The 23,321-nt window shown below is 40.5% G+C and overlaps 1 protein-coding gene across 1 annotated transcript in view; it reads left to right on the top strand.

The window, feature by feature from the left end:
* PARD3B (par-3 family cell polarity regulator beta) overlaps positions 1–23,321 on the top strand; it is a 393,422-nt gene that overhangs the window by 360,437 nt on the left and 9,664 nt on the right. The window contains exon 22 of the mRNA XM_030951868.1: positions 1,782–1,861. Coding sequence (XP_030807728.1) covers positions 1,782–1,861 — 80 coding nt within the window. The remainder of the gene's footprint in view (positions 1–1,781; positions 1,862–23,321) is intronic.

The following is a 23,321-nucleotide window of genomic DNA, read 5'->3' as shown; positions in this document are numbered from 1 at the left end:
ACTGCATGTTTTTGTGGTGAGAGACCAGATTAGACATTTGTTTCTTTTTCCCTCATTCATCTTCATAAAACAGGAGAAATCTGGAGGGTCTTGTCTTACCAGTGTACCTGGGAACTTAAGGGAAATTATGAACCAGATGAAATTAGTAGTGTAACAGCAGCCAAAGTGGCTGTGACTCTTCACCTAAGTGACTCTATAAAGTCTCTCTGCATGTTACTTTTTCTGGTAGAAAAAATGAATGAATGATCCCTTTAGCCTACTGCCCTCTTTTACAAATGAAGGGCAATTATTGTTATTTTTTGCTCATCCAAAGTCAGGCACTGCTAAAGCATGAGTAATTTCAAATCAGAGGTGTTTCCTTCTTGTGGCCAACAGTTCTGTGAGGATGCCTTTCTGTTTTGAATGAGATAAAGGAATCTTGCAAGAGGCCTGTACTAAATAATTTTTTTCATTTACAAGTATCTTGGATGTTTGATGATGCCAAGGTGCATAACAAAATTTGTCTGGAATAATTTCTAAGCCTGCCTAGCAGCTGCAAATGATACTGCCTCTCTTTGCATAGGACTCAGTTTATGCAATGTACACAGAAATGCTTTGTAAAGGTAGATAACACTTAATACACCTGAATGCACAACTTTTCTCATTGCAGTGGTTTATACATCTGTTCAGTGAAAATGGTGTATTGTGCATAAATTACAGGACTGACAGAAATGTACTTTAACCTGTAGAATGCAAAAAACATATTAATTTTTGTTTTCTCTTTTTTCTAATCAGGCATTTGCCAAAAGCTTGGTGTGATTTATTACTTTCTTTTTAATGAATTGTTAAAAATGTTTGAAAAGGCATTAAATCTTCCTTTCTGCTATTAATCTGTAAAAGGGGAAGGGGATTTTAAATGGCCTCTTAGTATATTGCTTTATAAAACTGCTGATTCTAGCAGCACCGGAATAGGAATACATACTAATGTAGGAAACACTGAAGGCAGTCAGAGCCTCCTCCATTTATGGAAGAAAAGACTAATAGCTCCATTTTAACAAGGCTCTTAACACTTTGGGCCATCAGCAGGCACTGAGTGAAATTGGGAGAGCTCCTGTGTGCTAAAAGCATTGAAGTTCACCATTTGTACCCGGTTGGAGCCTTCCTGATAGAATTGTGCTCCCCAGCCAATGCCCGTTGCCATCTTGAACACAAACCAAGTAGCGCTGGCATTTTGACTGAGTGCACTAACGCTGCACTTTTGAAATGGCACCAGAGCATCATAAATGCACTTAACTCCCAGCTGGATACTTAGCTTTGCAGGGGCGGTAGGGAAAGTTTCTGGATTCGTGTTAAGAATGAAAGAAAACCTGTTTGTATTATACTTTATGCTTAAGCAAAACAAGCTAGTGGAGGGAAAAAAGCAGACTTGGTACTAAGATGTTAGCTTTGATTCAGGTAGTTATGCCACAGTAATCAGAAGGGGTGTGCTTAGTTAGATATGTCCTCATGTTACTGGATTCCAGGAGAAAGGCCAGCCAGGGAAGTATCCCAGCTAGTAGGCAGATGAGGGAAGGGTGCTGAAGATTGTACCTGCTCTACACACTTCTTTGATACAGAAGCCTTTCTTGTTAGCAGTGATAAGATAATGTATGGGATTTGAAGCTTCTTTGAGTTGCTGCCTTTCTTTTGTTGATTTTGGCATGTTGCAGCATCATGTGTTCTCTGCTTATCGTTTTGAGATGCATTGTTAGTAGCTGGGCTGCATAATTGATCTTCATCTCTAATTACTCTCCTCTCCACAGGTGCCTGGAAAAGGTCCAGATGGGAGCTCCTACAATCTTCACTTCGAGGGGGTGGAAAGGCAGTATGCATCCTTACCCAGGTACAGCACCAAGCCTCCTTCCAATGGGATAGGAGGGCAGCCCTCAGCTGATGTCCGACTCTAACATGAGAGATTGTTCTGCACTTTTGTCTTGTCATCTTTTGCTGCTGATTTACTGCCATTTTATACCTGTACTATTAATTTGGACTTTTGAATTTTTAAAAAACAGGTCTCTCATTGAACATGTCAGCAAGAGTCATGATCCATGGCTAGAGAACATGACATTGAGGGAGCTGGCTCTGCAAGAGTTATAACAGGTCGTAGCAGGGCATAAATGACTGAGTTTGTAGTGATATAATCCCAGCTGGCATTGACAGAACATTGCTGTGGAAAGCTTCCACTACAGCAGCCACAGCTACTGAAGTCCCACTGTTGCTACAAGGGCTGTCTCTGACTGCAGTCTATTCCATGAGAGCATCTCTGTGCTTTTACTCAATGCTCTGGAAATGTGAGTGAATTTTCTGAGGGCTTTTTTTAATTTTTAATCCTTATCAACTGAATGAAGAGTAATTCTAGTCTGAAACCAGTGGGGTATAACAAAAAGGAAGCGTTTCAGGGATTTCAGCCCCATTTCTATGGGAGTTCTAATAGCAGAGTGTAACACAAATCAAGCCAGAAAGGGGAGTGAGAGGATGCTAGAAGAGGTAGTGGGAAGCAGGGAGAGGAAAACAAAAACAGAAAAATACTCCCCCTTTAGAATTAGAGGTCTGGGCAAGTCCTAGGAAACATGGTCCAATCCACTTCTTGGACCTACAGGCAGGCTGATTTGTAAAAGCAAAGCAAAAATAGGTATCCATAGGAAAGAAGAGATTTTTTATTGTGAGCTAGTGCTGGCATTTAGGAAATCAGTGCATTGTTTCTTTTTGCTGCTTTTTCTACTCGTCTATTTACATTCAAAGATTAAAAGATTGATTGATAAATATGTAATGCTGTGTCCAATTCCATATGAAAATACAAAGAATATTTTACTTTTGTTAACCAGAATATAAAGGCTGTCTCACAAGGCACTCTTGGATGTCTGTAGGCATTTTTAATGCATATGATTTTTAAACCAGAGGATGTGTCTGCAGTTTACTTCCTGCCTTTAAATGATATTTGTCAGCCATTTTTTCTTGGAGATTCATCCTGTACAGTAACCGGCTTTTCTGACAGAGTCCTGCTTTCCAATAGTGTGTCTTGCATGTATTTCTTGGCTGACTGTGGGTATTTACTCTTCTGGGTACATGGCCATCTTTTTTTACAGTCCTCCAACACTCATGTTTCCCCATCATGTTTCTAGCAGTGATTTTTGCATGTTAGTTAGGTGTACTTTTAATTTTGCACACTCCTTTTTTATTTATTTTGAACTTACATTTTGTTGCCATTTTGTTGAATACTTCCTTGTGGATTACAAGAAAGTAAATTCATAATTGGTGCTCAGTGTAACTCTCTACAGCAATTTTTATATTTGTATATCATGTCTTCTTTTATTCATTTTCCCTTTAAGAAAATTAACCATATTTTTTAGGTGTTGTAAACTGAAAATTTCCCAGTGAATTAACTTCCATAAGCCAGAATTATTTTAATTTCCCCAGTATTTCTTTCAAGGGGAATGACCAGAAGTGAGCACTACAGATGTAGACATGCCCTTGTTTTATGTAGTAAGCATTCTCTGTATCCCTTTTGTCCTATTCCTTTCCAAACTGCTGCATCCTCAGCATGCTCCCTAGGTGTATATACTGCTCATCTATACAACCTGTGCTTTTGTGGGGTTTGGTTGGTTTGGGGGTTTTTATTTTGGTTTTTTTGGGGGGTATTTTTTAAGTAGATTTTTCTGAATAAGATCATGAATTTTATAGTATTGTTCCCCAAACCTCCATTTAACTTGCTGGGAACGCAACTCTCCAGCTCTTAGAACAGGTTTGAGTATTTAACTGGTGGGAATTCTCCATTTAGAAAGTCATCCAAATATTCCCATAGCTTTTGAAGATCACTGTGAAAGTGTCCTTTCTCTCTGTGCCTAAGGAGATTATGCTGGAGAGTGAGAAGACCTGCACTTCAGCAGGACTGTTTGTGCTTCTCAACCCAAACATTTACACTGCTGCATGCAAGCCAAGCTGTGTCTCCAGAGGGTTTCCACCCTGGCAGGAGCAGAGCTTTGGGATATCACACACCCTTGGGCGTGCCTACAATTCAGCAATCGGCTGCTGCTTTTTATATTTCAGTTTTGTAAGTTTTGCAGTTTCATGTTACTGCAGTAATTAAGCCCTGGCAGTCACAAATGACTAGATTGTACAGTGAAGTCTAAATCCAGATGAAGGGGATGCAGTCTCATTGCCAGCCACTAATGGAAATGAGTGATTTCTTTTGTTCTCATGGCTGACTGCCCAGGAGTATAGAGGAATCCAGGTAAAAACCACCCATTTGCCAACCAATTCTCGGCGGTGGAGGATCTATGAAAACTACTGTAATGAGCAGCATTATTAAAAAAAAGAAAAAAGGAAAAGAAATCAAGAGAAAGAGACAGAAATATAGAAAGAAATGGAGAGGTAGTATTTCCTCAAAAGAATAACTTTCTTCTCTCAAACATTTTAGTATTAGTTCACAGTTTCCTGCCCTTGGGTTTATTCCCCTTCTTTTGTGCTGTCCTCACTGTGGTGAGGCCACTGAGCCACGTTGGTACAGATGCCATATGGAGCTGTCTGCATACTTAGCCATTTAAGCCCAGTTTAATAAGAGATACTTACAGAGGCTTCAGATGAGGGTTGTAGATGCTGGGAAACAAATTCCTGTTGCAATATTACATTGAGTCCAGGAGGATATGACCTTTGCCTGCCGCTCTGGTGGGGCACACACAAGGAAGGAGAGGAAAGCGCTTGGACTGCAGCCAGTTTCATGGGATGAGGAGGGAGGAGGGTATCTGTGCTATGTCAAGAGTAGCTGGGACCTACACTGTGAAACTGTTCTGCTCACCTGAAAGCCACCAGGAATCATGCCAGTGTGTGTGGGCATGGAAAAATTAAGTAAGAGAGCTTTGGTCTTCCTCCCCACCGGACAAGGAGGAATGTTCACCTAGCAAAATCTTTATCAGTGTTTGATGCCCCTAAGACACTGTCCCATTCCTTTGCAAAGGCGTGCATCCTGCATGAAGTCAGATCTGAACATACCTGCTGCTGGCTTGAAGAATTCTAAGCTTTGAAGCATCATTGTGGCTTTGTCTTTTTTTTTTTCTTTTTTCTGTTTTTTCTCTGCAGCTGTTAATTTAAGTCTAGATATTATGGGCCAAATTCAGGTGATACAAGTCTGTATCAACACTATTTGAGGAATTCAGCTGTCAAGTGTGCTTGTCTTTTCAGTAGGTGCAGCATCAAATTACTATCCTGGTCTCACTGAAGTCAGTGATGTCCTTTTTTCCTTTGAGTGGGGGATCTGTTCCTGTGTAAGGTTACATGTTTAATTAAAAGGGGAAACAGGAGGCAGCAGCCTTTGGAGAAGGCTTTCTGTCTGACTGGTCTAAGGAGTGGTGAGCTCAGCTACATAGTTAAGTTTCTACATAAAATAATGCCAGCCTGTAGGCTTACTTTGGAAATGTCTACAGAGGCAAACATCTGAATTAAATGATAAGTGGTTGTGGCAGCAGAGTGGCAGGTCTTCATCTCTGATTGCATTGTGCTGTTCTGTCTGCAGAAAAGCAGCAAAGTGGGAGAGACATAAACGGGAGGTTTTGCAAGAGAGATACAGTTCTTTGCACTCAATACATATGTGTTGCCCTGAGGCTATTGCTAAGTAGTGCTGAGTAGTAGTATTAAGCAATATTAAATCCTCCTGCTTAGGAGAATGGCTTGATTCTTACGCATCTTAGCCTCTTCTTTTGAGAAGAAGAGCCAGGGCAAGGTTGTGGGAGCCAGAAAAACATTTGTATCTTTTAAACTATTTTTAATGCGTACTTTCTTGATGTAATTCGGAATATTTTCCCGATGGAGCTATGGAGCAGATATGAAGCTGAAGCTGCTCTGTTTGTTCATATTTCTATTTTTGAGCTTGCATTTATGGAAGTCTGTCTTAATGTAAATCACAGTCTTGCTAATGGCAGCCTTGTTTGGAGAAGCTTCGTGTTCAAGGACACGTTCTTTTCTGTGGTGGTGGAAAAGCTGGCTGTGACCAAAAGCAGACTGACAGGCACTGGGACGGCAGCTGGTTGACAAGATGAGTGGGGATTAGAAAGCTCAGCCATCTTTCCAATAAGAAATGCTGATTCCAATGGAAAAGTAGTAGTTCAGATTTTCTCTGGAATTCTCATATTATTGAAGAACACATTTATGTCAAGAAAACGGGGGGAGCCAGAGAGGCTGTGAGAACATTAGAAAATAACTGCTAGCATGGAAAAATGAGTTCAGGCTGTGTAGGTGGGTTCAGCTGTGTTGCTGTGGCTGGGTCAAGACTGCTGAGCAAACTGCTAATTTGTTCACGAGTCTGTCTTAAATGTAATATACATCCTGAAACTGGGAAGCTTGGAAATGGATTAAGGAACCAGCTTTGCCATACAGTGGCAATGGGTAGTTTTCCCAAGCTGGAAGCTTCTCTTCAGGTTGACCATGCAACTTGCACGATATGAGAAATGGATTTGTAAAGGATTCTCAAAATCTGACTGAAAGCTCTCAGGGTCTTGTACATTTGTATGCAAACTCTGAGATAAAGTGTGCTGGCTTAGAAAGGCCATGGAATAGACATGACGTTGTTGAGAGAGAGATTGAACTAGGAAAAAGTTTCAAATTATGGCCTTGCAAAAAGACCAGGTATTTTGGATAGGGGATTGGTGTTAGAAGTATTAGCAGCATTGTGTGGCAAAAGCTAATAGGCTGAAAAGCATTTATAAGATATTGTAACCAGGAAATAGTTTGGCTTCTGATAGAATGGTGTTGAGTTTTACATCTCCTATGTCTCACCCTTTATTCTGATAACAGAATGAAATCTTTTAACGTGCCTCTCAGTTTCCTTATCTCTGTAGAGCTGGGATTTTCCAACACACTTCTTAAAGCAGTAGCTGAAAGCAGAACACTCTCTATTTCTAGGTAAGATGCCAGAAAGGACACATTTTTGGTCACCTTGTCTGAGCCATCCAAGACTTCCTACATTTCTGCGTCAAACTAAATTTCAATTTTGATCCATCCCATTACTTTTGTAAATGTATTTACAGAAGCATCTAACCTGGAATTAGAATGTCACATTGTGGAGAATTCATTACATTCATTGGAGGTTAATTATTTTACTGCTTAAAGAGATTATGCCTTTTTTTTTCCCTCGAAGTCTGACATTACCCAATTTCAGTTTCTAGATACTATGATAAATATTTTTTCTGCTAGATTTTAAGAGCCAAGCCTGCAAAATTCCTTCCTTTGAGTATTTCTGTGCAGAGATCATTTATGTTATGTTTTCACCTCCCTTTCAATAAATTAAGTAGATTGAGCACATAGGTCTTACACTGTAGAGCATGAAAATAGCATTGACTCAAGGGGCCAGAGTAGCCATGCAGTCAATTTAGGAGGTAGCCTCTAGAGTTGAGCAAAAACATTCTGAGCCCTTCAAATCAAGAGTAAAGTTTGGGTAATATCTGTGTCCTCAACAGATAAGGTTCCTCCAACAGAAGAAATGGATTACTTAGCATGTTTCATTAGCTGCTTCTTGCACTTGAATGTTCTTGCCTTTATTTTACTGAGTTTATTTCAAAATGCAAGATTTCTGTAATTTAATTGAATCCTGAAAACATCATCAGAAAGTGACTTGACACAAATCACGAGAAAAAGTTAATTGTCTATTAAATAAGACTCATCATTCACCATTGTCTAGCAGAATCTGAAATTAATATACTGACATTACTTAAATATGTATATAGTGTATTCTCTTGGTTAACAAAAAAGAAATCACAGTTTTAGTGCAGACTATAATTAGCTGTAAATCAACTTGTCAGAGCATTCCCAGCCTCTGGGAATTGACTAGCCAAGGACCACAGATGAAAAAGCAAGGTTTAAAATGAATTATTTAAATCAAAATTCCCTGCATGCTGGTTTAAACCACAAGGATTTTTTTGTTTTGGGGGGGATTTTGGTTTGGGTTTTTTTGGGGGGGGGGGGGTTTGTTGTTTTTTTAGCTTTTGTTGGGGTTTTTTTGTTTGTTTGTTTTTTGGGTTTTTTTTTTTTTGCTTGGAACCCCTTTGATTGAACCTAGTCCATCACTTGAAAATCTGTCCTCTTTGTTATTCTGTATGCTTCATTTACTGCCTGGCATACCGCAGTTTGTGTCACAGCGTTGACCCTGCAGTGCAGCCATGGTTCTGGCCATCAGCTGAGGCACGTGCTGCTGGTGGTGCTGTTGACAAGTGCCATGTGGTAGCACAGGGGTTCTCAGTGACAGTGTTGCTCTGTCCCATCACACAGCTGCTGATCTGCCAAGTTGTATTCCAGACCCCTTCTTGGTGCTCGGACACTCCTTGGAAGCAGCTTGCCTCTGTGTCTCACTGTTCTCTCACCAGTTGTCTTCATGGCACGGCTCTACTGAAACTGTGATTTCCTCCAGGTTTTATTGGCCCAACATGGTCCTTTGTGGCAGGCAGGGTGACAATGATGCAATGATGCTGATGCAGACTACAGGGAATAAATACCATTGCTGCCTTGCAATACTGCTTAAATTGGAGCATTCACCTGGTTAAAAAGAGCATCTGCAGATACTCTCACTTGGAGGGAGCCAGGGGTACTTTAATGGCAGTGAAATAATTTATCAACCCTGTCCAGAGTCACCCACATCTTAGTCTGTCAGTGAAACCATGTTATTGGACATACAAGTACACAACTACAAGGCGAGCCTGTTAACTTCTGGTGCGTAATATAATACCCAGGATTTTTAGTAATGCCCAGGATTTTCCCTCCAAAGAGGTGGAAACCAGTGAAGAGCAGGTTGATGGAAAAATACAGTGTAGTTCCAGGTGCCTGAATAAAGTCTGTATCTCCCTTGTTTCTTATACTGATTAAAATAAGAGGAGATGGTCAAGAGGAATATTTGAGAACCAGCTGCAAATGGGCTTTTTTAATTTTTGACATAAATCATTTTTTTTAATATTCCCCTGGCATAACTTCAAAAATAAGAAGACTTAATAATTTGGTGTCTTAAACAGGATTGGAAATAAGTAGGGTGAACTTAAAATGAATGGCCCAACTATCTTCATCACCCTAGTCATGTGAAATATAAATAATATTCAAACAGTATATTCTGCAGTATACTTGATTATTAACTTTCTCTTCTGTTTTAATCATCTAAAGTGATATCAGTAATTCAGGGATATTTTTTAATATGATTTTTATCTTGACAGCTGTGCTTTTATTGAAAATGCAGCAAAATCTTGTCTGTCTGTATCTTCCAATGTGGTGATCTCATTATAAATGAAATATATGTATGGTTTTAGTTGGATTTTAAGTGCTGGCAGGTGAATTTAGAATCAGTTTTAATAGAAATACTGGTCAAGGACCTCCAAGATATGTTGCAATAAACCAGCCAGGATGAAATACAGGCAAAGAAAAAAGATCCTTCTTATATGCTAGAGCCCAAGCTTGGGAACCAAGCTGATGTGCTCATTAAAAGATTAGCTTAAATCCAATTTCAAACAGTTTTAAGATTTAGCTAACTAACTTTTCTTAACCCTGAAAGATGTTATAATTGATAGCTGTAGAAACTACCCAGGCTCTAGGAGGTGTCAGGGAAATCATTGTAGTTCAAGGCCAGAGCCCAAATCACTAGCAGGATAGCAGATTTAGATTTCTAACACATACATGCTGCAGAGAGCTGCAAGTGCTCAGTTGCAACTTCTGTTCCAGCTCAGTTTCAATCCCTTTGCTCAGGTGTGCCATGGTACCTAGTATAACCTCAGTGCCATGTGTGAAGTGTGAAGACTTTATTTCATATATCATGCCAAAATACATTTGTCCAAAAATGTGCAGAGTTCATAAATAACCTGTGTACACCTTCTGCAGGGAGAATCTCAGGCATTAAAAGGCATAGCAAGTAGGAAAAGGATCAGTGTACTACAGACCTTTCAAAAAATAGTCATGTGTCTTTAAAGACTTGACTGAAAGGAGGAAAGAAATTTGTAAACAGGATCACAATTTCAGAAATCTCTGCAGTGAATAGAAAAGGAAGGAGATTTAGTTGTAAAACATACCTCCAGCTTTCTAATAAAATAGAAATATCACTTGAAATGAACATGATGCCTCCATCCAAGCCAAATTAAGTCTAAATAATGAAAAAGTATACTTTAGAAAGTCAGAAAGGTCAAGGTTCGTGACACCAAATCATGGATTGCAGCTGGCAGGCCACCTCTATAATTTCCATGGGAATAACTAAAGAAAATTGACTAAAGAAAATGTCTGTAACAACTGGGACACAGCTTGAAAAAAAAAAAACACTAAAAGCCAGATGTCTCAGAAGAATACTTTGGAAGTGTAGAAGGAGGCAGACAGGGATGGGGTTTGTCAATTTTCCTAATAAGTCAGTCAACTCCTCATAGCAAAAAGCCAGTTAATGCAATATGGAATAGTTTAAAAGTCAATTAATATTTTGAAACTAAGCAGCCAGCCTTTTTGCAAGGAGATACTATGCCGACTAAATAAAAATACTTTCAAGTGTCACATTTACAGAAAACATGGATCTGGTATGAATTTTAGTGTATAATCAGGCATAAGGACCTCCCACTCAAACTAAGGGCACCAAATTATGCTTAAAAAGATGGGAGATGGAGGAAAATACTGCATTTGAACAAAAGAGTTTGAATTAATATTATAAAATTTAATGAAGTCTTGGAGACATTGCCTCAGAAAAGAAAGCTGTATTAACTATGCCTCCAGTGAGTAAAAGAACAAAACAAATGTTAGGGAACAAAATATTAATGAAAGAAAAAAAGTGTCAGTACAAAATGGTTAGGTTGAGATGAAGGATCTGTGGAAAAAAGATAAGTGAATGCAAATTAGGAAGAAGATTAAATTAAAAACCAAAAGCATATATCCCATAGAATACATCAACAGAGTGATGTGCTGAGTGAAACCTGGGGAATAAGATGTGTGCTCCAAAATGCAAATACATCCATTGCATTGTTAAGATGGATATTGAAATGGCTCAGGAGACCAGCAGACTGGGAAGCTCAGCTGGCTGCTTTGTAGGTATGGATATTTGGAATAAAAATGTTGCTGCTTATGCTGGATTGTAATTCAGAACTCATCAAAAAGTGTGGGCTCTAGGCTGCAAAGGTGAGAAAGAGCACTGTGAAATAAGACAACTCTGCTGCAGTTCTTGGCTTCGGCTTTCCCTTGATAAACACATCCAGAGGTGTAGCTGAAAGATGGCTGTCAGCAAATGTGCTTTAAAAACACCTAACAAAGGAAAAATTTAGGAAGCCAACAGTACCAGGTGTAAATATGTATTATTTTTGAGGATGTTGGGTTAGGAATTTTTGACCAAGCTTCCTGCAGCTCTCATTTTTTGTATGTGAACCTCCTGTACACTGTGTCATTGCTCAGCTATGTTCCTGTGAGCAAACAGCAGCTTTGTGGTGGCACCCTTTGCTCAGAGGCAGACTGCACTTAGTTCTCCATGTTAGGTCTCAATTCCTTTGTTTCCATCCAGTCTTTGCTTTGCATAGCAGACTCAGAAAAAAGAAAAATAAAATAAAAAAAGAACAACCAGAAAAACCCCACAGCAGAATCACAGCCCTACATGACAGTGTGTTGTCACAATGGCAAGTTTCAAGCTTCTAAAAGCTTCATTTAAAGAGAGTCAGTTACAGGTATTCTTATGTACATGTTTAGGAAAGAGGAAAGATTATGATGAAGTAGGAAAGTGGATTACATGTGGACAGTCTTAATTGCATGCTGCAAGGTAATGACAAGCTGTGAAATCCTAAGACCTCAAATCTAGTTCTATGTTCTTTTACAAACATGTAGGGGACAGAGTCGTGAGCACTCTGTGTGCCACCCACCGAGAAATGAGAAGCAGGGTGGGGGAGATGTGAGGAGTGCAGAAACACAAGGGCAGCGCGCTGAGCAGACCTGCCCTTGTTTGTTATCCTTGCTGAAACCCTGCCTTGTGAGGAAAGAGCTTTTATATAAACTGGTGATTAAAGGAAAGAGGTATCTAATTTGGGATTAAGAGAGTTGCTGAAGAATTTAATAGTAAAAACAGTTGCTAGAGCAGCTGTTTCAACACAGCTCAGACAATTGGCAGCCAAACTGCTTCCATTTCATAAGTAGGTGACATATTTAATTTCTCTTCACAGAAGTCTTAAATATATCAGGAGAAAATGCTCAATTTTAGAGGGCTTTGTCCAAATGTCTTTGCTCATATTCACCAAAGGCTTTTTTGTTGCTCTTCAAGTATGATGCTTTAGAAAGTCATGCTTTGGATGTGTTGATCCAGCTTGAGAGCAGCCAGAAATTTACTACTAGAAGCTAGTATGAGCCTGGTCCAGTACCACTGCAATCCATGGATGTGTTCCTAATGATTGCAGTCAGTTTAGGTTGAAATGCAACCACAGTTGAAGCATACTTTTTGATTTCTTTGCTGTCTGGGTCAATCTGGTAGTAATTTGACGAACTCTGATTAGGTTACTTGTTGTTTTCCCCCAGAATTCTACCCACCAATGTTAGCAGTTTCTCTCCAGATTTTGGATATCCTAGTGAAAGAAATACATCTTTTCCTGCTCTATGTGTTCTTCTTCAGCCCATCCAATCTTATCACAGATATAAGTGAAACAAAAGTAGTCCTAAAAATGAATGTGATTCAAGGTTGTTGAAGAATTGCAAACATTCAGATCACTAGTGGTTATGGAACAGTAACTTTGTTAAGAGCAAGCATAGAGCTAAAACTCCTATTCTACCCTGTTAGAGAAGATTAATTCCTGCTTTCTTAAGAATCTTTACCCTCATTTCCAGGCTTGGAAAAGATTGCATTGTTCTAGCATTTAATAGTTATGTAAATTAGCACTGATTTTGTCATTTAGCACCTGTGCAAAATTTTCTGCTGGAACAGTTCTTTCAAATATGGCATAAACAAAGCATAAGATGCACAGTGATACTGTTCTTTTGTGGATGCTTATTTGGAAAAATATGCATGAGCTATTGAGCATGTCATGGATATGCCAGAAACATGGCGGCCAAGCTTTGTAGGCGTGTGGTTGGTCTTAAATAACACAGAGGCCACTAGTCAGACTTTCAGCAAGCTTTATTTTGAAAATACATTAAATATCATCATGCATATGCTAAAAACTTAACCACATCTTTAGGGTAATGGTAATATCTTTACTGTACTCAAAATCTTTGTCTGCCAAACATAACTTGGGCTGGATATAGAGATATTGACACAACTTCTGCTGGCTTCTGCCTGGTATTGCTGTGGCCTCCGCTGTTTCTGTCCTCTGTTCTGTGTGAGCAGATGGGATCCTGCAGCTGTTTGAATAAATATTAGTTTTAAAGAATTATGCTGCTCTGATTAACCATTCAATGAGGGGGGAAATGGCAGGGGAGAGAGCACCTAAAGAATCTTTCTACTTCAGGCCTCTTGCCCAAAATCATTCATTTAAATGTTTGAGCAGTGATGAGGTGAGGAGTTATATAAACGGGAAGCCGTTCCTCAAATCACTATCTTCTCTCTGCATAGAGTGTAATTGATAGCTCATGTGCTTGCAACAGCTGAAAAAATAGAGCAGAACATGCAAACACATCTACTGTATAACATACGTGGGAAGCAAGTGGAGGAGAGTGTTAACTGTAATAGAAAGTGAATTATCTGCCATTTTTGTTCCACCCCAGATGTAATTCAGCAAGGAGATTGGATCTGTGCACTAGATAGTCTGAGACAGTGCCTTGGAAATTGGCAGTCAGAGTTCCATCCAGAGGGCAGGAAATGTGTGAACAAAACCCAGCCCAGGTTATCAAGCAAAACCCCAAACCAACAGGGGTCCTTGGATATTGAGTAGCTGGCACTTTCCTTCATTTAAAGAAAATAGCTCTTGTTTTACAGGTGAAGGGAGATGCTTTGAGAGCAGTCCGTCATAGATCATGGCAAAATCTGGCAAGAAAAACCAATCTCAGGATGATTTCACAGTGAAAATTCATGTGACTGGATTTTTGCTTGGATCTAGGGGCTAGTTAGTGTACTGCTATATATATACCCAGGTGTCTCCAGGTTTTGGACCCTCATTTAGCATTTTTGCAATGAGTTTTGGTTCAATCTGAGATCCTATGCTTTAAAGAAAAGGTATGTTTGTTTACTGAGAACTGACTTGTCTTCAGTATAGAAAGAATGTATTTTTAGAAGCATGGTATGGCCACAGTTTCTCCCCTTGTTTTGCTTTTTTAAGGAGATAATAGTGATACACTCTTGAACTGAACTCAACCAGCCAACACAATAGCTGGGACAAAGCATGTAGGAAAAAGGATGCTAACAGTCCTTCCTCCAAAGATGCTCAGACAGCAAACACACTTTACAGCTGTACATTCAGCGATTAAAGATTTCCAGAATCAGTTAAAAGCTTTGAGGATCCCAGTAGCCAAGCTCAGAAAACCCATGTGACTTCGCTGTGTGTAGACTTCTGGTAGTCTTCTAATTAGCTTTGTAGAGGTCTCTGAAGGCATCTGGGTTTCTCACTGACTCGGGAATTAGACTGAATTTAGGCTGCCTGAACATGCCAGTGCTGGGTTTGAGCATTTTTGAGTGTTTCTGTATGGATCTCCTTGCCCCTCTGGAATGGCAGGAGGGAGCAGCGTGGCGGGACAGGCTGTGCTGTGGTACTGACTGCACCACGCTTTGTGGCAGAAAGCACAGAGCAGATCGGTTTAAAACAAAAGGGAATTTAAAAAAAAAAAAAGAAAGGCAAATTCAATTAGTCATTTGAAATTGAGTTGGGGTTTACAACTTGAATTTTTAGGCCCAGATCCATCAGAGCACTTAAGCACCTGCTTTACCTTGAATACAATTTGCTTTTCAATAGCAGTTATTTGCTATCAGAGAGCTCCAGGAAAGCTGGGCTTAAATGGACATTGTAAAGGATGAAGGAAAGATGGCAGACAGGCAGTGGTACTTGGAGAAATTCCTCTTTTTCACTCCCTACACCTTATGTGATTTAAATAATGCCTCCTTCATGCAATGCTTTGTGTTACCTACTCTGTAAATAATGTCAGGAAATGTTATTTAATGATAATTTGACTTTTTCTTTGAAGAGACTTGTAACTAATCTTAACATGAAATCTCTTTAGTATTATTGAGGGGAATAACAAACTAATGTCATTTTGGTTTGATTTCTTTGTATGAGGGGGTGGCAACTCTCCCTTGTCTCTCCTCACCAAACATCTGAAGCAAGATCTGTTACTGAGAGATTGCTGCAGTGGTACTTGGTCTTACAGAGATTTCATCAGAAACATTTCATTTTTAATGAACAATGGAAAATGTTCAGCTGTCCATTATTACACTTCTTTGTACACAGTCTAAAAATATAAATGGAAATTATAATTACATCTGTAGTTCTGGGTCCCAGCTGAAATCGCTTTAATCCCAATGTGAGGGGGAAAAATCAATACAGAACCCCTAACCCTGGTCTTTTCCTCCTTAGATATTTCATTTTCAGTTGTGCTAGTTTATACCACAAGTTTTATAAGTTTTTCAAGGGACTTTAGTATACAGAGACGATTTTGCATCCTCAAAGTGGTATTGCTACTTTGTGCTTTTCTTATTTAGAAATTGTAATGATGTTCATGAGTAATGGGTTATATTGTAGCTGCTTAATATAATATGATGTTTCTCTCCTTTACTTTTTGTTCATTAAAAAGAGGGGCCTTTGAAATGTTGCAGAGTTCTTTTAAAGAAAATCCTATTTTACTGACAGTAGAATTACACTTCTTTTTTTTCAAGAGGAATCCAAGTCAGCATTAAAGATTTAACATTCGGATTTAGAAAAAACATCTTTCTCAACTCACCACAGGCTCTCTCTACTCCATTGTGGTTTTTTCCTATAGGCTTCAAATAGTAGGTCTGTGAAGGTTAAATATTATCATGTTTGGGGGTTTTTAATATCAACATCTGCAAGTACAGAAATGTCATCAAGTGTTTTGTGTTTCTGAAACCTTCACCTTTCTGCAAACCCAAGCTTAGACCAACAGTTGCTTTTGTTTGAGTTAACATCTGAGGAGGAAGGGTGAGGTTCTTTTATGCTGTAAGACCTTTGCAAACTATTAATTGTCCATGAATTGCAGCTTCCTCTGAAACATCTGGTTCTGGTAATAGTCCCATACATGATGCTGCAGATTAGGGCACGCTCCACTACATTGCCTCAGTTGCCACACTGTTGATGATCATGGATCTAACATCCACAGAGCAGAGGTGTGTTGTTCATCTTGGCAGAATATCTTCTTTCTTTGTAATTGAATGTATGTACCATTTTCTAGATCATGTGTGCTCAAAAAGTAAAACATAAATTAGCTGCATTCTGGTCAGGCTTTTCTCTGAATACCTGAAAGACACAACTGAAAAGGAATGTTTCCACTTGAAGTGAGGCATTTCGGCAACCTACATTTAGTACCTGAGGTACAATTTATTTGCTGTCTAAGGCTGTCAAGCCTTAACTTCCTGATTTCATTCCAGGATACAGATGTTTCATTCTCTCCCTGCCCTTTCCTCCCCTTGCAGATACCATTCTATACAAAAGCCCAATCCAAAGATCATTGAAATGCTTCCATTGACATCCAGAGGCTTTGGCTGGGGCTGGATGAGTCTGGAGCACAAAGTTCTTCATCGCATCGAAGTTATTCCCTCTTCTCAGTCTGGTGTCTAGGCAAAGCACAGATGTTTTTCCATCTTTACTTCCCCCTGCAAAGTATCTTGATGGGTTTTTTATGAACTTGCCACTTCAGGTCTATTGCACTACACAATCTGAAAATACTTGGAGAGATATTATAGTAGTGACCTTTATTGTTCATTAGTGAATCAGCAGCCTAGCTTACTGTGGCTTTAAATGAGCTATATAAATTGGTTGTTATTTTCAATGATGATTCCCTTGATTTGAACATACTAGAGCAAAGATAATTGATTGATTCATTATGTAAAAGATTGTTTCAAGTTAGAGGGTGGTTTTATTTAATTTTTTTTTTCTCCCAGCTAAATTGAGACATGCTGTCTAGAATCTTGGCCAGGTTCTTTCCAGGTTCATATGCAGAAGCACTCTTGCTTCTCTGTTTCTCACTGATGGCACACAGCAGCCTTCCTGGGTGGGTGGGGATGCCTCTTTGATTGTGGCGCTGTTCCTTGTAATGTCAGCTGAAGCTGCTGCCAGCATAGAGTCCTGCATGTAAGACTTTGTTGCAGGTCTTTGATACATGATGTATGTGTACTTTCAAAATAAATTTAAGTCTGTACCAGGTAGTGCTGTCCAAAACTTCTCTCTGTCTCAATGCTGGTTTGTCCCTACCCTGTATTCCAAGTGCTCTGCTGTCGCCTCTCTCAGGTATCACTAATTCCCAGCTATTGATATTCCTTTGCCAAGGATGCATAGTTTGGTGTCTTTAAAGCATTTTTTTTCTTTCTTCAGCTGTATGTTCCTCTTTCAGCTTCAGGATCCTGATGTCTTCGGTTCTAGATACATGACTAAGCTGACAGAACTGTTACAACAGCCTGTACTTGCTCTCTCTAAAAGGTTGTTTTGCTCTAAGGTCTTTGCTGTTGCAAATTTTTTCTTGTTGTCTGTCATGCAGCACAGTGCACAGATGGCACAGAAGTTTGTTTAGAAGCTACAAATCTCATTTATTGGGAGTGTTGTGGAGGATGCATGTAGGATTGCACCAATCAGCAACATTGGTGATTGCACCAGTTCCCAAAGAGCAAAGGATGCTGCGTGCCCAGGGACCATGCAAGTAAATCCTGCTCTGGGTGCATGGTGCTGCCCCAGGCCAGGAATGCATGGAAGAAAATCACACAGATCTGATGATGTTGCATGTCATTTGGGACACCTGGCTGGCACTGCCAGGGCTGGTGCTGCTGGCAAGGAAAAGTAGCCAGGCCAGGAGGGGATAGTGGTAAAAACTGTGATGGGTTCTAGGAATCCAAGCTTAGACTTTGCTGAAGGAGGCAGAAAGAACAGCGGGGGCTGTGGCATCTTGTGCTGTTGTCCAGTGCACCCACCTCCATCTTGTGGTCTAACGTGATGACCTCTGACTTCCAGGTTTGCTTAAGGAAACAATGTCCAGCAAATTAAATAGGGAAGAATTGAGCTCAGATGTGTATGAAAGTCAGCAGTTATGTTGTTTTCATGTGGGAATGGAACATATTTGTGTATATCTATAGGCATTAAAGCTAATAGCATATACATGAGTAAAAACTCCACCTGTGCCCATAAAGCAGTTGGGAGCTGGATTTTGCATTTCCTCCATACTCAGTGGTTCAGGTCTCAAAGCAACCTCACGGTGATGTATTTGGCAGTGGTGCCATGTGTGCATGTCTCTTTCAAGCACAGCTGTTCTACAGGACATCTTGAGGGGGTGTTTGCAGATTCTCGTCTGTGTCTCACTTCTCCAGAATTTGCTTCTGCTCCCAGGATCTGGCGTGCCAAACCCTCCTCATCTGAGCAAGTCAACAGCCTGTCCCAGGCTGCTGCCTAAGAGAATGGCAGGGCTTTGTAAATAAAGGAAACAATTGAATGATAAGTTCACACTTCAGCACGCTGCTTAACAACCTGATAACAGTTAATTACATACAGTATTTTTAAATGCAGCAACAGGGAGATAACTCGTGCAGAGGTGGAGCACGGGCCCTTGGGCCTCACGACCGAAGGTTAACCTCTTACTGCCCATGCCCCTAAAGAGACTGGTGGCTGCAGCTCCGCATGTCACCAGTTCTGAACTTTTACTGGCCAGCAGTGACTCAGGGTCATGCCAGTGAAGTGTCCTCAGCTGCAGGTAGGGGCAGGGGGAAGCTCTGCTCAGTCCCAAATCTCGTGGGTCCTGCCTTGAGAGCAGCCTGTGAGCTGACAGGCAGAAAAGGTGGGGTAGTAAGCCCAGGGCTGCCTCCAGCAGAGGCAGAGGTAGAGCGGGTCCAGCCGGGAGCTGCTGCTGCTGCTGGTGTAACTGCAGGAGCTCTGCAGGAAGGAGCCAGCACAAACACAGCTGGAATGGGCGCTGGGGCCGGCTGCGAGTCACAGCAGCTGCACTCAGCGCTACCGCTCCCTGGGCACCGGGTGGGACGTTTCCGTCCGTCTCTGCCCCGTGGGATTGAGGGTTTGACCCTTGTTATTTAAAGCACAACTTCAGGACATCTGCTGTCAGAGCACCCGCAAAGTTTGTGGCTTAATGCAAGTCTAATTAACTGATTTGCCTATCCAAATCTGGAGATTTACACACTTCTATAGAGGCAGCTGTAAAGTTATAACTTCAGCTGTTTATCATGCCCTGAGCCTTTAAATCTCAATTATGAAAGGTGGTGTTTAATGGCTAGCTGGAAAATGGGTGGTTACCAGAGTGTTAATGGAGTGCGGCAAGCCAGGAAATGTATAATCTAATGCCTGTATAGAAATGAAAGGTTCTAACAAAAGAAAATATTGGGGGGAGGATGTACTTACAGGCTGTTTGTGCTGTTTAGGAGAAAATCACTACATGAGCAGTAGGGAAACAATGGGGACTGAAATACTGCCTGAAGAAAGAAATAAGAGCTGCTTGTTTCTAAGGTCCCTCTTGCCCCCCTTCACCCCCAAAACAGCCATCCTTTTTCTCTGGGTCTTGAGCTTTGCCTTTGTTACAAAGGGAAAAAAAAAAAAAGAATGATATGTCACAGTGAGTTTAACAGAATGTCTGGACCAGAAAGAAACATTGAAGGGAAAAATAACCAGCTACGTATTCCTTTTTTACTGAAGCATGGTTTTACTACCCAGTTTGTGCCATTGGAGGCAGAATTGACAGCCGTGCTTCATCATGGCCATGGGAGAAAGTGCTGCAAGGAGTGCTTTAATTTAAATGAGAAATGCTCTAAGAGGAAAAAAAAAGCCTAAAAGCTTGGTAATAACATTAATAACCACTTCTTACAGGTTTTTACTAGCCCACTAAAGATCAGACAGCATGTTAAGGTCCCAGTGGCTGAATAGTAAAGACCTGGGCCCAGGTTATTATTACTTAGGAAGATTCTTTTAATGATTTCTGTTATTAGTTGAAAATCATTTGAATAGTACAGCTGAATGGTCACCATGCTTTAAATTCATTTCAAATGAAAAATGAGAACAGGGTAGAATTTGGGTTTATGCATTTCTGAAAGCACTCCACAAAACCAGCATGGATAGGAGTTGTGCTCTGAATGGGCAGGCAAAGGGCAGAGGTTTCCCTGCTGGGGAGGGGCTCTTCTGGAGTGTGATCAATTCCTTCTGAAAAGCAATTTTGACTATGGCAACAGAATTTCTTTTAAATCAAATTAAAAGCTCCTAAACCACCACAGACTTCTTAATTTCTACCCTGTTAGCCTTCAAAAAAGCAGAGACCTCTAGAAGGGTTAGGATGAGGCAAAGGGGTCCAGGTGGTATTTCTGCCTCTTGTGCTGCTGCTGCACTGAAGCTCATGTTGGAGTCTCACCTCTGCGTCTTGCTCCCCTCTCCCAGACTGCCTGCTCTTGAGGAAGGCAGCTGGCTGTTCTCAGGGCAGGGGCAGCAGGGTCTCCCTGTCTGTTGGGAGTGGCTACATGGTAAGACAGGGCAAGTATTACCATAGCACGGTTTTCACTTCAGCATCTTGCTCCAGTAGTGGCAGTACTTTTTTGTATTCGTTTGAATTTGCATTTAAATGCAACTGAGAAGCCTAAACAGTTGCTTCTCTTGCTGGCTTAAGAGACATATGTCCTGTAAAAATAAGTTTTCTCCCCTCCAGTGTGACTTGGTCAGCATCTTCTCAGAAGTGTGACTCAGAAGACCAAAGGCCAAGAACTCTTTTAGTCTATAGGAAGAGCTTTTGGTCCCCACTGATCTGCAAAACAAAAGACCAAAGGGACCTTGAAATCTCAGCCAGGTCTCTCCCCAACGGAGCATGGGGGTTCCTGAGCAACAAGCATGACTGCTTAGCATTGAGAATGGGTTACCAGTGCCCAGAGGTTAATGACTCACACGGCATTATGTTGTGCTGAATAATGAGGAACATCTGAAATGACACATGTTGTAATGACTCGCTACTTAAAGTACCAATCTACTTAAGATCCCTTTAAGCTTGAGGAGATCACAGGATAGCAATGTCTTGTTCAATAGGTGCTACTTTATTTTATGCCTTCTGGTAGAAGAGATGCATGATGCCTGAGAGCATATGAACAAAACAAATGAGGAATTGAGTAGGAAGGATTATTGCAGTAGTTGTTGTGAATGCTTTTTAGGCATTTATAGAGCACCAGCTAACACATTTCAGGTTTTGTTTTTGTTGATTTCAGGGTTTTAATCCTGGTTGTCACAGTTCGTATATTTGTAGGTTGGATTTAGGGAAGGAGAGAAAGGGGAGCTTTGCCTGCAGGATGAGATTATCAGAAACTGGTCTGAGATTTGCTGTGGAAAATAAACTAATGCTGGAGCAAAGCAGCAACACTGTCTTATGGTTTGGTTGCTGATGGGAGGGAATTTAAATAAAGGGCACTCTAAATTCTGATGTTAACCAATCTGTGACATACTTTGCTCCATTAGGGATTGAGAGCAATCTATTTTCTTGCAGACAAAATAAGTTGTTCATGCTGCCATAAGAAGTCATACCTAATCTTACAGTTAAGTTTTAGACCTGTCAGACCCTGCTTGCCTGTCTTACCGTTGTTTCTGCAGTCTGCTCCCCTGCATGGAAAGCTGGTACGTGACTAAATTGTACACTTGGTCTTAGATGTAAAAGCAAGTGTGACACCTGAATGTCTCTGATTGCTAAAAATGGCCCAGAGAGCATCTGGGGCCCAGCACCTCTGTAGTGTGGCCCTCTGCAAACAATAAAGGACTTAGTTCTCCAGCTGCTTTAAGGCTGGACTTCAACTAGAGAAATATAAACACCTCTCTGCACTTACCTGCTGGGATTGTGGTGCTTTAACTGTTTGTTTCTAAATATTTTAAGCTGTAATATTGAAGAGAGAGAGAAACTGTGCATATGAACTCTTATATTCAGGCCAGTTAGCACCACTTTAGACTTTGCAAAAGTGTATGCAAGAGAGGAGAATCAGACCTGCCTGCATTGCATCTGGAATGTATTGCTCGAATTTCAAACAAACTTAACTGGACTCGTCCTTCTCCAATCCAAAACCAAATAGGAATTCTTTAAAAAGGGAAGAGAGATTCTTCCACTCTTACACCCCCCACTCACACCCCACACCCCCACCTTGAAATGCAGGTCATTAAATGATCATTATTTTTATGGGTCTGCAAAGCCTGTAGAAGTCAGAGCTGTGTAATATACATTGCAGAGTGTTCTGCTAATCCAGTCCGACCGCAGTCGTGCCTGGCCCAGGGAAGAGGGTCTGGTAACTGGAAACCTGACACTGAAGGAATTCCAAACACAGTCTTCAAACTAAAAACAGCTCTCTCTGCATGGCATGTGCTACATGAGAGCCAGGGATTGTATTCGTTTATGTTATCTGATTTTTCAGCCTTGTATTGTTGATAAAAGAACAGGAGAAGGAAGCACCTCCACCAGCTCAGCCCATAAATAAAGTGTGTATGGTGTGTTAGAGGTTCGTATGACATTGCTAGACATCTGCCTTCTTCTGTGGGGTACAAGCCTCTCTCACAGACAGCAGCCACGGAGCACTTCCTTGTGCTGCAGATTCTTCCCAGCACTAAGATACCAAATTTGATTCCCAGTGAATTTTAAATGCAAACCCTTTATTTGGCTGTGGGAAGTATTGATCTGAAAGGGCAAAGAATATTTATTATACGATTATCTCACCTATTAAGATACGGAGACCCTCCTTAATGCATCTCAGTGATTTCTTTGAAATCTGCAGTGATTTGAAATTTCATTAATTTATTTATGTTATATGCATGTTGAATATTAAGCAACAGGAGTTCTTAGAGCCACTGACTACAAACAGCACTGCAGTATCTTTAATACTTTATCTGGAGAGATAGGCACTACGTGATCTTTTCCATTAATTGTTTTTAGTGTTTGTTGAGAAGAGCTTTATAAAGACACAGTGTAATGTATTTGATACTTCAAGATTGTTTGTTTGCATAATTTAATTCTTACATCAGCTTTTCTTTTCTTCTTTAAAAGTAGATCCTCCTGGCTGAGAATAAACATCACACAATCACACTGCATACAGTGGAGTTCTTCACTGAGAATTTGGACACAGATAGGATCTTGTTGCTTTCTCCTTTTCTTTAATCACAGCCTGGGCTGTCTGATGCCATCACCCAGAGTCTCTGTATGTCTTGCTTAGACATGAAAGAGACTGCAGCCAAATGTGGGCT

The sequence above is a fragment of the Camarhynchus parvulus genome, chromosome 7 (genome assembly GCF_901933205.1).
Source record: "Camarhynchus parvulus chromosome 7, STF_HiC, whole genome shotgun sequence".
NCBI classification, from domain to species: Eukaryota; Metazoa; Chordata; class Aves; order Passeriformes; family Thraupidae; genus Camarhynchus; species Camarhynchus parvulus.
The sequence above is the reverse complement of the archived record's forward strand: the minus strand, read 5'-3'. Positions and strand labels throughout refer to the sequence as shown.